Here is a 14,620-nt window from a genome sequence, read left to right on the forward strand (position 1 = left end):
ACACAATACACCAAATACGTCGTGGGGATACAATATTATTGAAGACTCAGACTAAACTGACCCAATACACGATATAATTTGTAGTGAATACAATAGAATAGTAGATTCACACGGACTGACACAATACACGATGTACGTTGTGGTGAATACAATAGAATAGTAGACTCACTCGGAGTATCCCAGCATCTTGCAGATGACGCCAGCATCAGTGTTGGTCCAGTTGTCGTCGCAGATGGTGCCCCAGGCGTTGTTGAAGTACACCAGCACGGTGCCCTCGTAGGCGTTCGAGCCTCCCAGCAGCTGCACGTACACCTCGTTCTTGGCGGGGACCCCGGTCGTTGATCCTCAATACAGGATTGCGGACATTAGAGTTTGGGAAGTTGTCTTACCCTCAGGCTCAAACGCAGATAATCAAACTTGGTGTATATACTTGAGACATATTACTATTCAGACAAATATTTGCTACTTCTTAAAAAGTGTCCTGGCGACTGGCCGACAGTCTGTCTGTCTGTCTGTCTGTATGTCTGCCTGTTTTCTTACCTCCTACACACAAGCCCTTAGCACACAGGTTCCCGCTACAGCACTGGGAACACAAGGTCACTGCTCGCTTGGCCCTCGTCCCAGGCACGGTCCGCACGTTCCGCTTCCGTCCAATGACTGCTCCCGAGCCAGCAGAGAGCATCGAGCAGACCTGCCAAGTACATGCATCACACACCGGCAATACACACTGATAATGAGTGAGTGAGTGAATTACGGCGCCTTACACGACTGGGCCACCCGTGCCCCATGATAATGAGAGAGAGACAGACAGACAGAGAGAGAGAGGAAGAGAGATAGAGAGTAAGACACAGAGAGAGAGAGAGAGAGGAAGAGAGATAGAGAGACAGACAGACAGACAGAGATAGAGAGACAGACAGACAGACAGAGAGAGAGAGAGAGAGAGAGAGAGAGGAAGAGAGATAGAGAGTACGACAGAGGGAGTGACACAGAGAGATAGAGAAACTGACCTTGGTCTTCTGACAACCGAAAGTGAAACTTGTGCTCAGCACATTGTCCAGAGTCTTCTCCATGTAGCACTCCTACAACACACAACAGAGAAACGTAACACCCCTGCACAGACAACAGAGACACGTAACACCCCTGCACAGACAACAGAGACACGTAACACCCCTGCACAGACAACAGAGACACGTAACACCCCTGCACAGACAACAGAGACACGTAACACCACTACAACAGACAACAGAGACACGTAACACCCCTACAACAGACAACAGAGACACGTAACACCCCTACAACACACAACAGAGACACGTAACATCCCTACAACAGACAACAGAGACACGTAACACCCCTACAACAGACAACAGAGACACGTAACATCCCTACAACACACAACAGAGACACGTAACATCCCTACACCACACAACAGAGACACGTAACACCCCTACAACAGACAACAGAGACACGTAACAACCCTACAACAGACAACAGAGACACGTAACACTCCTACAACACACAACAGAGAAACGTAACACCCCTGCACAGACAACAGAGAGACGTAACACCCCTACAACAGACAACAGAGACACGTAACATCCCTACAACACACAACAGAGACACGTAACATCCCTACAACACACAACAGAGACACGTAACACCCCTACAACACACAACAGAGACACGTAACACCCCTACAACACACAACAGAGACACGCAACACCCCTGCACAGACAACAGAGACACGTAACACCCCTACAACACACAACAGAGACACGTAACACCCCTACAACAGACAACAGAGACACGTAACACTCCTACAACACACAACAGAGACACGTAACACCCCTACAACACACAACAGAGACACGTAACACCCCTACAACACACAACAGAGACACGTAACACCCCTACAACACACAACAGAGACACGTAACACCCCTACAACAGACAACAGAGACACGCAACACCCCTACAACACACCACAGAGACACGTAACACCCCTACAAAACACAACAGAGACACGTAACACCCCTACAACAGACAACAGAGACACGTAACACCCCTACAACACACAACAGAGACACGTAACACCCCTATAACACACAACAGAGACACGTAACACCCCTACAACAGACAATTGTCATTTGAAATTACAAGAGCATACTTGAGCTTTGGCTATGAATAGAAAATCCCATGATCTTCTCCTCCTCCGCTCCCCATCCACACCACACCACACCACACCACACCACACCACGCCACGCCACGCCACGCCACGCCACGCCACGCCACACCACACCACACCACGACACGCCACGCCACACCACACATGTTACCTCATCAGCATCACAGTTGATCTGGTCGGTGCAGGCTTCGAGACTGGCAACATTGCTGCACGTATGGCACACTGGACCACCGTCACCTGCAGCACAAGTAGCATTAGAAGATAATCCTAACCCTAACCCTAAACCTAACCCTAAACCTAACCCTAACCTAACCCTAACCCTAACCCTAACCCTAACCCTAACCCTAACCTAACCTAACCCTAACCCTAACCCTAACCCTAACCTAACCCTAACCTAACCCTAACCCTGCAGCACAAGTAGCATTAGAAGATAAGCCTTACTCTAAACCTAACCCTAACCCTAGCCCTAACCCTAACCCTAACCCTAGCCCTAACCCTAACCCTAACCCTAACCCTAACCCTAACCCTAACCCTAACACCGGCAGCACAAGTAGCAGTAGAAGATAACCGTCATCCACATCCTCATCCCTCACCCTTATCCTCTCCCCAAATCTCACCAATCTCACCACGTCACCCCCTTACCCAGTTCCAGTCAAGCTCGGCTATATCATATCTTATAAACCTCCAGTGACGTCATCCTATTTTTCTCCAGTCGGATTAAATCTCATAAACAGGGATATTATAATACCCCTTGGATTTTATTAATACAACTTCCGTTTTAATGTAACATAATAATGTTTCTCGCTTGAAATATATTTTGCATTTGAGCACAATGTAATGAAATGTAAAATCAAATGACAAATGTATTGCTGATATTCCCTAGGGTCCAAAACGCAACCTTCGTATGTTTTGCCCAGTGAGTGCCACGAGACTTCAGACGCGGTGACACATCACAATGCTTCAAAGAATGTCGTCTTCAAGTACCGTACGTCAGCAGCAGATATTTTACGCCCGTTTCCCTAAGGTTCATGGGAACTATGTTTGAAACAGAAAAATGTTCATAAATGTTGTTTTAAGTTTTCAGTTAAGAAGTTAGATAAAGCAATTTCCCTCGGGTTTTTTATGATATTTAAAACACTTATCCCGCGGACACAGGTTTTAAATATTTTAAAAAGCCCTGACGTGCTTTATCCTATACATACAACCAGGGTAGACGTTCTCATTGGTCATCCCATTCATCGGATGCAGACAACCACATGCATCACAAACACTGAGGTACGGTGGAATCAGCCCTTACGTGTGCAGCTCTTACATATTTGTTTTAGCATTTGTTGTTATCATTTCCTCTGTTTGATTTGAGAGAGCGAAATATAGCCATCTTTCTCTTTATATACTGATGGAAACAACAAAGGGAACAATGAAATATATAGGGAAATAAGCTCTACTGTCAGTACATTTGATAGCGCGCATACACATTCAACGCATGTCAGAATCAAATGTTTAGATGTGTTTGTGAGCATTGTTTCCAACGCGTATTGGGCAGACAAGGCTGATATCATATCATTTTACTGTGTCTAAAACTAAGTGTTCTCCTACTCACTTCCATCAGTATAGGGGGGAAGGTGGGCCCAGTCCTCTAAGGCGCCGCAATTTGCTGTGCAGAGTTGCGTCCCTTGGGCACGCCAAAAACCTATGATTCTGGGTTCGAATCCCGGTTCGCCCCGATTATGTTTCTAGGTTTGTCAGCACCATACCCGTGCTCGTGGGTTTCACCAAAGTGGTAAACGTCTTAGACCTGCATCACTTCGAGCTTTCCTCCCACATTAAGCTGACACGCCGCGATATAACTGGAATACTGTTAAAAGTGGCGTTAAACCAAACTCACTCACTCCATCAGTATATGTATACATGACGGAATGTATGCATGCGTATCTTACGTCATCACATTCTATTCACGAAGCGTAGGCAATCGTACAATTACGTGTTGCAGCAATTCTGCAGTAAGATTTTACAGTTCTTTTATCAATTTAGTTGCATAAACATAACAATGAACATATTTTTTAATATTAATTGTTCACTATATTACAACAGACCGCCTCCGTGATCTGGTGGTAGAGCGTTCGCCCGAAGAGCGGAATGTCCGGGGTTCGATCCCCGGATGGGTCATACCAAAAGACGTTAAAAGATGGTACTTGTTGTTTCCATGTCTGGCGCTCGGCATTAAGGGGCAAAAACAAGGACTGATCGGCTCGGAGTCAGTATACTGTGTCTGAGTGGGGTATTCATGTTAAACTGCGGCATGATATCTCAGTGTGCTAGCACTATAAATCCGCATCAGTCCAGACTAATACAAGCAGCCACACAAACACACACACACACACACACACACACACACACACACACACACACACACACACACACACACACACACACACACACACACACACACACACACACACACGTGCGCTTTTAAGTGCAATAATCTTAGACGCGAGGTTAAACACCATTTCACCTCCCCTCACCAATATCACTACATGTTGAACACTATACGTTGTCCATAAACATTAACATGTAAATGTATGTAACTTGGAACTACATAATACTTTTGGTGGACATAAAACTGATGCAGGTGCTTAAACGCTCTACATATCATACATATCAAAAGAAAAAAAATGATAATCAGTTTCTATATTTCAAAAGAAACACATTTCACGCATTCTTTGATTTCTTGGCATGCCCACGTTTCTATTGTTAGACGATATGAACCATACTATAATCTTGCCACACGAAACATATTAATACTGACAGAACCAATATCGCCATATGCCAACAATGAGGATCAATATATAGAGTATGAAACAGAGGGGGTCAGAGACTACACAGTGTACATGTGTACAGAGAGATTGAGTGAGGGTATCTTACAGTGTACATGTGTACAGAGAGAGTGAGTGAGGGTATCTTACAGTTTACATGTGTACAGAGAGATTGAGTGAGGGTATCTTACAGTTTACATGTGTACAGAGTGAGTGAGTGAGTGAGGGTATCTTACAGTTTACATGTGTACAGAGAGATTGAGTGAGGGTATCTTACAGTTTACATGTGTACAGAGAGAGTCAGTGAGGGTATCGTACAGTTTACATGTGTACAGAGAGAGTCAGTGAGGGTATATTACAGTTTACATGTGTACAGAGAGATTGAGTGAGGGTATCTTACAGTTTACATGTGTACAAAGAGAGTCGGTTAGGTTATCTTACAGTTTACATGTGTACAGAGAGAGTCAGTGAGGGTATCTTACAATTTACATGTTATAGTGAGAGTGAGTGAGGGTATCTTACAATTTACATGTGTACAGAGAGAGTCGGTTAGGTTATCTTACAGTTTACATGTGTACAGAGAGAGTCAGTGAGGGTATCTTACAGTTTACATGTTACAGTGAGAGTGAGTGAGGGTATCTTACAGTTTACATGTGTACAGAGAGAGTCGGTTAGGTTATCTTACAGTTTACATGTGTACAGAGAGAGTCAGTGAGAGTATCTTACAATTTACATGTTATAGTGAGAGTGAGTGAGGGTATCTTACAATTTACATGTGTACAGAGAGAGTCGGTTGGGTTATCTTACAGTTTACATGTGTACAGAGAGGGTCAGTGAGGGTATCTTATAGTTTACATGTGTACAGAGAGAGTCAGTGAGGGTATCTTACCGTTTACAGCTACAACGGCTATAAAGGCGGCAGCAACTGAAAAAGATGAACATGGGTGTATAGTAAGGATTTGAATGAAAGGACAGCATAATCTCGTTTATCGTGGCCACCAAGAGTCGCCTGGTTAACCATTCCTTGCTTTGCTGTACTATATCGCTACCCAAACCAACACCAGCCCAAGAAACGTCCGGCAAGTGTAGTGTCCACATTCAGGCGGATAAATCATGTTGACACACGTAGAATGCTTACTGGTGAAGTGGATCATGGTGTCGCTCCTATACTGAGCAAGTAGCTTAGTCCTGCAGATTTATACCACCTGATAAAAGACTAAATGAAGGATTATCATGTATTTTTAAGTTTTATATCACGAAAAGGGTTGGGTACAAAGCAACAGATCCTTCAGCGTCGTGCTGGGAACAAGAACATCCCGCTGGTAAAGGTTACAGTCAGAGAAAGGGTCAGATCAACAGAAATAGACAAACAGACGTGGGCTACTAAGCAGCGAAAATAGGCTTCCATATTTGTCATGAAAATCCAAACACGGATGTAACACCTTGTGTATATACATTTATATCAAAGCCGGACACTGATGTAACACCTTGTGTATATACAGTAATATCAAAGCAAGACACTGATGTAACACCTTATCTATATACAGTTATATCAAAGCCGGACACTGATGTAGCACCTTGTGTATATACAGTTATATCAAAGCCGAACACTGCTGTAACACCTTGTGTATATACAGTTATATCAAAGCCGGACACTGCTGTAACACCTTGTGTATATACATTTATATCAAAGCCGGACACTGATGTAACACCGTGTGTATATACAGTTATATCAAACCCGGACACTGCTGTAACACCTTGTGTATATACATTTATATCAAGGCAGACACTGATGTAACACCTTGTGTATATACAGTTATATCAAGGCAGACACTGGTGTAACACCTTGTGTATATACAGTTATATCAAAGCCGGACACTGATGTAACACCGTGTGTATATACAGTTATATCAAAGCCGGAAACTGATGTAACACCTTATGTATATACAGTTATATCAAAGCCGGACACTGATGTAACACCTTGTGTATATACATTTATATCAAGGCAGACACTGATGTAACACCTTGTGTATATACAGTTATATCAAGGCAGACACTGATGTAACACCTTGTGTATATACATTTATATCAAAGCCGGACACTGATGTAACACCTTGTGTATATACAGTTATATCAAGGCAGACACTGATGTAACACCTTGTGTATATACAGTTATATCAAAGCCGGACACTGATGTAACACCTTGTGTATATACATTTATATCAAGGCAGACACTGATGTAACACCTTGTGTATATACATTCATATCAAGGCAGACACTGATGTAACACCTTGTGTATATACATTCATATCAAGGCAGACACTGATGTAACACCTTGTGTATATACAGTAATATCAAAGCAGACACTGATGTAACACCTTGTGTATATACATTCATATCAAGGCAGACACTGATGTAACACCTTGTGTATATACATACATATCAAGGCAGACACTGATGTAACACCTTGTGTATATACATTCATATCAAGGCAGACACTGATGTAACACCTTGTGTATATACAGTTATATCAAAGCCGGACACTGATGTAACACCTTGTGTATATACATTTATATCAAGGCAGACACTGATGTAACACCTTGTGTATATACATTTATATCAAGGCAGACACTGATGTAACACCTTGTGTATATACATTCATATCAAGGCAGACACTGATGTAACACCTTGTGTATATACAGTAATATCAAAGCAGACACTGATGTAACACCTTGTGTATATACATTCATATCAAGGCAGACACTGATGTAACACCTTGTGTATATACATACATATCAAGGCAGACACTGATGTAACACCTTGTGTATATACATTCATATCAAGGCAGACACTGATGTAACACCTTGTGTATATACAGTTATATCAAAGCCGGACACTGATGTAACACCTTGTGTATATACATTTATATCAAGGCAGACACTGATGTAACACCTTGTGTATATACATTTATATCAAGGCAGACACTGATGTAACACCTTGTGTATATACATTCATATCAAGGCAGACACTGATGTAACACCTTGTGTATATACAGTAATATCAAAGCAGACACTGATGTAACACCTTGTGTATATACATTCATATCAAGGCAGACACTGATGTAACACCTTGTGTATATACATACATATCAAGGCAGACACTGATGTAACACCTTGTGTATATACATTCATATCAAGGCAGACACTGATGTAACACCTTGTGTATATACATACATATCAAGGCAGACACTGATGTAACACCTTGTGTATATACATACATATCAAGGCAGACACTGATGTAACACCTTGTGTATATACATACATATCAAGGCAGATACTGATCAAACCATTTGTATATAAATCGCCAGAGAATAATCAGTCCCGATTATCCGACGAAACAGATTCCACAGGTGTTAAATGCAAAAAGGCGCTAAAATTATATGAATGGATCTCTGAAAATAAGTGATTACACTGAAAGCCATACACTGATCACTTGTTCGTGGGTACTGAAATCTGATTATAATGTAGCGTCTCATTATGTAGATAGATATTTTATTCTGTACTTGGAACATTTCTGAATTTTTTTTTGTCGTTTCTTCCTGGTCGTTCTGTTATCGCCAGATGGAGACATGCGAATTCTGGAACTTAATACAGCTGTCAGAGAGTCAGTAGCTGCAGTCGAGGCGCCCTGCAATTTGCTCTAAGATAAGATCCAAACTGTGCACAGGTGCGCGTTGCCCAGGAAATGCAGATAACCTGCCCGCGTGTACCTCAGGGTACAGTGGCGTGGGGTTTCATTTTTTGCTTGTTTGTTGGCTTTATGTATTATACATTGCAACTGCATAACAGTTTGTAATAAATTTGTAAATAATCGACTCTGGACCAGACAATCCTGTGATTGAAATCATGGGCTCCTGACCAACAGATCCCGTCTTACCACCAGCACATGCGCCTGAAGACCATTCCTGTCTCACGTCCACATCACAATCTGTATGTTCGATGTGTGGTGACCATTCCTGTCTCACGTCCACATCACATTCTGTATGTTCGATGTGTGGTGACCATTCCTGTCTCACGTCCACATCACAATCTGTATGTTCGATGTGCGGTGACCATTCCTGTCTCACGTCCACATCACATTCTTTATGTTCGATGTGTGGTGACCATTCCTGTCTCACGGTGGCATCACATTCTGTATGTGCGATGTGCGGTGACCATTCCTGTCTCACGTCCACATCACATTCTGTATGTTCGATGTGTGGTGACCATTCCTGTCTCACGTCCACATCACATTCTGTATGTTCGATGTGCGGTGACCATTCCTGTCTCACGTCCACATCACATTCTTTATATTCGATGTGCGGTGACCAATCCTGTCTCACGTCCACATCACATTCTGTATGTTCGATGTGTGGTGACCATTCCTGTCTCACGTCCACATCACATTCTGTATGTTCGATGTGCGGTGACCATTCCTGTCTCACGTCCACATCACATTCTGTATGCTCGATGTGTGGTGACCATTCCTGTCTCACGTCCACATCACATTCTGTATGTTTGATGTGCGGTAACTATTCCTGTCTCACGTCCACATCACATTCTGTATGTTCGATGTGCGGTGACCATTCCTGTCTCACGTCCACATCACATTCTGTATGTTCAATGCGTGGTGACCATTCCTGTCTCACGTCCACATCACATTCTGTATGTTCGATGTGCGGTAACCATTCCTGTCTCACGTCTACATCACATTCTGTATGTTCGATGTGCGGTAACTATTCCTGTCTCACGTCCACATCACATTCTGTATGTTCGATTTGCGGTGACCATTCCTGTCTCACGTCCACATCACATTCTGTATGTTCGATGTGTGGTGACCATTCCTGTCTCACGTCCACATCACATTCTGTATGTTCGATGTGTGGTGACCATTCCTGTCTCACGTCCACATCACAATCTGTATGTTCGATTTGCGGTGACCATTCCTGTCTCACGTCCACATCACATTCTGTATGTTCGATGTGTGGTGACCATTCCTGTCTCACGTCCACATCACATTCTGTATGTTCGATGTGCGGTGACCATTCCTGTCTCACGTCCACATCACATTCTGTATGTTCGATTTGCGGTGACCATTCCTGTCTCACGTCCACATCACATTCTGTATGTTCGATGTGTGGTGACCATTCCTGTCTCACGGTGGCATCACATTCTGTATGTTCGATGTGCGGTAACCATTCCTGTCTCACGTCCACATCACATTCTGTATGTTCGATGTGCGGTGACCATTCCTGTCTCACGTCCACATCACATTCTGTATGTTTGATGTGCGGTGACCATTCCTGTCTCACGTCCACATCACATTCTGTATGTTCGATGTGCGGTGACCATTCCTGTCTCACGGTGGCATCACATTCTGTATGTGCGATGTGCGTTGACCATTCCTGTCTCACGTCCACATCACATTCTGTATGTTCGATGTGCGGTGACCATTCCTGTCTCACGTCCACATCACATTCTGTATGTTCGATGTGTGGTGACCATTCCTGTCTCACGGTGGCATCACATTCTGTATGTTCGATGTGCGGTAACCATTCCTGTCTCACGTCCACATCACATTCTGTATGTTCGATGTGCGGTGACCATTCCTGTCTCACGTCCACATCACATTCTGTATGTTTGATGTGCGGTGACCATTCCTGTCTCACGTCCACATCACATTCTGTATGTTCGATGTGCGGTGACCATTCCTGTCTCACGGTGGCATCACATTCTGTATGTGCGATGTGCGTTGACCATTCCTGTCTCACGTCCACATCACATTCTGTATGTTCGATGTGCGGTGACCATTCCTGTCTCACGTCCACATCACATTCTGTATGTTCGATGTGCGGTGACCATTCCTGTCTCACGTCCACATCACATTCTGTATGTTCGATGTGCGGTAACTATTCCTGTCTCACGTCTACATCACATTCTGTATGTTCGATGTGTGGTGACCATTCCTGTCTCACGTCCACATCACATTCTGTATGTTCAATGCGTGGTGACCATTCCTGTCTCACGTCCACATCACATTCTGTATGTTCGATGTGCGGTAACCATTCCTGTCTCACGTCCACATCACATTCTGTATGTTTGATGTGCGGTGACCATTCCTGTCTCACGTCCACATCACATTCTGTATGTTCGATGTGTGGTGACCATTCCTGTCTCACGTCCACATCACATTCTGTATGTTCGATGTGCGGTGACCATTCCTGTCTCACGTCCACATCACATTCTGTATGTTCGATGTGCGGTGACCATTCCTGTCTCACGGTGGCATCACACCATACCAGTGACGTCAACATCTTGACTGTTTACATCGGTGTAATCGGAAATATGTTTAGCCTTTATGGTGTTGATTGAATCTATATGTTATCATTGATATATCCCACTCTGAATTTTGATACAACGTTTCCGTTTTTGCCGGGTCGGTTTTCCTAATATAGGTCTAACTATATGATGTACTACCTGATGTACCAAACTACTACAGAATATACCACAGAACCTACTACAGATCTACAGGATCGGCTATCGGACTTACTAAAGCACCTACAACAGGGCTTACTACATAATCTGGGTACACGGTTGGCCCAGTCTTCTAAGGCGCCGCGATTCGCTGTTCAGAGTTGCGTCCCTTGGGCACGCCAGAAACCTATGATTGTGGGTTCGAATCCCGTTTCGCCCCGATTATGTTTCCAGGTTTGTCAGCACCATACCCGTGCTCGTGGGTCTCACCGAAGTGGTGAACGTATGTTTCCCTCCCCCATGAAGCTGGCACGCCGTTATATAACAAGAATAGTGTTAAAAGCGGCGTTAAACCCAACTCACTCACTCACTCACTACATAATCTACTACAGGGAAAATTGTGGGATCCCTACAGTATCTGTTACAGGATCTACTACAGGATTACTACGGGTCCTACTGTATCAACTGTAGGATCAACCATAGAACCTTCTAAAGGATCTTCTGCAGGATCTACTGTAGGATCAACCATATGGCCTACTAAAGGATCTTCTACAGGATCTACTGCAGGATCAACCAGAGGACCTACTAAAGGATCTTCTACAGGATCTACTACATGTTCCAGCTTAGGACCTACTAAGTTCATTCTCCAAGTCCTTCCACACTATCTACCACAGGATCTCATACAACCTACCTACTATTACAGTTGTTGTTAACTAGGATACATCCGGTCTTACACAGGATCTCATACAGGACCAACCTACTATTACAGTTGTTGTTAACTAGGATACATCCGGTCTTACACAGGATCTCATACAGGACCAACCTACTATTACTGTTGTTGTTAACTAGGATACATCCGGTCTTACACAGGATCTCTCACAGGACAAACCTACTATTACAGTTGTTGTCAACTAGGATACATCCGGTCTTACACAGGATCGCATACAGGACCAGCCTACTATTACAGTTGTTGTCAACTAGGATACATCCGGTCTAACACACGATCTCATACAGGACCAACCTACTATTACAGTTGTTGTTAACTAGGATACATCCGGTCTTACACAGGATCTCATACAGGACCAACCTACTATTACAGTTTTTGTTAACTAGGATACATCCGGTCTTACACAGGATCTCATACAGGACAAAGCTACTATTACAGTTGTTGTTAACTAGGATACATCCGGTCTTACACAGGATCTTATACAGGACAAACCTACTATTACAGTTGTTGTTAACTAGGATACATCCGGTCTTACACAGGATCTCATACAGGACCAACCTACTATTACAGTTGTTGTCAACTAGGATACACCCCGTCTAACACACGATCTCATACAGGACCAACCTGCTATTACAGTTGTTGTTAACTAGGATACATCCGGTCTTACACACGATCTCATACAGGACCAACCTGCTATTACAGTTGTTGTTAACTAGGATACATCCGGTCTTACACAGCATCTCTCACAGGACAAACCTACTATTACAGTTGTTGTCAACTAGGATACATCCGGTCTAACACAGGATCGCATACAGGACCAGCCTACTATTACAGTTGTTGTCAGCTAGGATACATCCTGTCTTACACAGGATCTCATACAGGACCAACCTACTATTACAGTTGTTGTTAACTAGGATACATCCGGTCTTACACAGGATCTCATACAGGACCAACCTACTATTACTGTTGTTGTTAACTAGGATACATCCGGTCTTACACAGGATCTCTCACAGGACAAACCTACTATTACAGTTGTTGTCAACTAGGATACATCCGGTCTTACACAGGATCGCATACAGGACCAGCCTACTATTACAGTTGTTGTCAACTAGGATACATCCGGTCTAACACACGATCTCATACAGGACCAACCTACTATTACAGTTGTTGTTAACTAGGATACATCCGGTCTTACACAGGATCTCTTACAGGACCAACCTACTATTACAGTTGTTGTTAACTAGGATACATCCGGTCTTACACTGGATCTCTTACAGGATTCACAAACTTTTATTCTGACAGGAACTCACACAGGAAAATTACCTCGGGAAACTATAGGACCAACCACAGGAAACTATAGGATCAACCACAGGAAACTATAGGACCTACCACAGGAATCTTTACTTCAGGAAACTATAGGATCTACCACAGGAATCTTTACCTCAGGAAACTATATGATCAACCACGGGGATCTTTACCTCAGGAAACTATATGATCAACCTCTGAAATCTTTACCACAGGAAGCTAGAGGACCTACTACAGTATCTATTTAACTGTGAATCACAGGGTATACTACAGGGTGCTTCACAGGGAGTATGGCAGGTACACTACAGGGTGCTTCACAGGGAGTAGGGCAGGTACACTACAGGGTGCTTCACAGGGAGTAGGGCAGGCATACTACAGGGTGCTTCAAAGGGAGTAGGGCAGGTATACTACAGGGTGCTTCACAGGGAGTACGGCAGGTATACTACAGGGTGCTTCACAGGGAGTATGGCAGGTACACTACAGGGTGCTTCACAGGGAGTATGGCAGGTACACTACAGGGTGCTTCGCAGGGAGTACGGCAGGTATACTACAGGGTGCTTCGCAGGGAGTACGGCAGGTATACTACAGGGTGCTTCACAGGGAGTATGGCAGGTATACTACAGGGTGCTTCAAAGGGAGTAGGGCAGGTATACTACAGGGTGCTTCACAGGGAGTACGGCAGGTATACTACAGGGTGCTTCACAGGGAGTATGGCAGGTACACTACAGGGTGCTTCGCAGGGAGTAGGGCAGGTATACTACAGGGTGCTTCACAGGGAGTAGGGCAGGTACACTACAGGGTGCTTCACAGGGAGTATGGCAGGTACACTACAGGGTGCTTCGCAGGGAGTAGGGCAGGTATACTACAGGATGCTTCACGGGGAGTAGGGCAGGTATACTACAGGGTGCTTCACAGGGAGTAGGGCAGGTACACTACAGGGTGCTTCACAGAGAGTATGGCAGGTACACTACAGGGTGCTTCACAGGGAGTAGGGCAGGTATACTACAGGGTGCTTCACAGGGAGTACGACAGGTATACTACAGGGTGCTTCACAGGGAGTAGGGCAGGTATACTACAG

At 44.0% G+C, this 14,620-nt stretch overlaps 1 protein-coding gene across 1 annotated transcript in view; it reads right to left on the reverse strand.

Moving 5' to 3' along the window:
- LOC124145586 (low-density lipoprotein receptor-related protein 4-like) overlaps nt 1-6,217 on the reverse strand; it is a 33,920-nt gene extending 27,703 nt beyond the window's left edge. Inside the window, exons 1-6 of the mRNA XM_046515403.1 lie at nt 6,137-6,217; nt 5,888-5,923; nt 2,337-2,422; nt 1,008-1,079; nt 541-691; nt 170-344 (exon numbers count right to left, since the gene is read on the reverse strand). Coding sequence (XP_046371359.1) covers nt 170-344; nt 541-691; nt 1,008-1,079; nt 2,337-2,422; nt 5,888-5,923; nt 6,137-6,152 — 536 coding nt within the window. The 5' untranslated portion in view covers nt 6,153-6,217. The remainder of the gene's footprint in view (nt 1-169; nt 345-540; nt 692-1,007; nt 1,080-2,336; nt 2,423-5,887; nt 5,924-6,136) is intronic.
- Nucleotides 6,218-14,620: the final 8,403 nt, after the last annotated feature.

Source organism: Haliotis rufescens, unplaced genomic scaffold, assembly GCF_023055435.1.
Source record: "Haliotis rufescens isolate VD_foot unplaced genomic scaffold, xgHalRufe1.0.p SCAF_8, whole genome shotgun sequence".
NCBI lineage: Eukaryota > Metazoa > Mollusca > Gastropoda > Lepetellida > Haliotidae > Haliotis > Haliotis rufescens.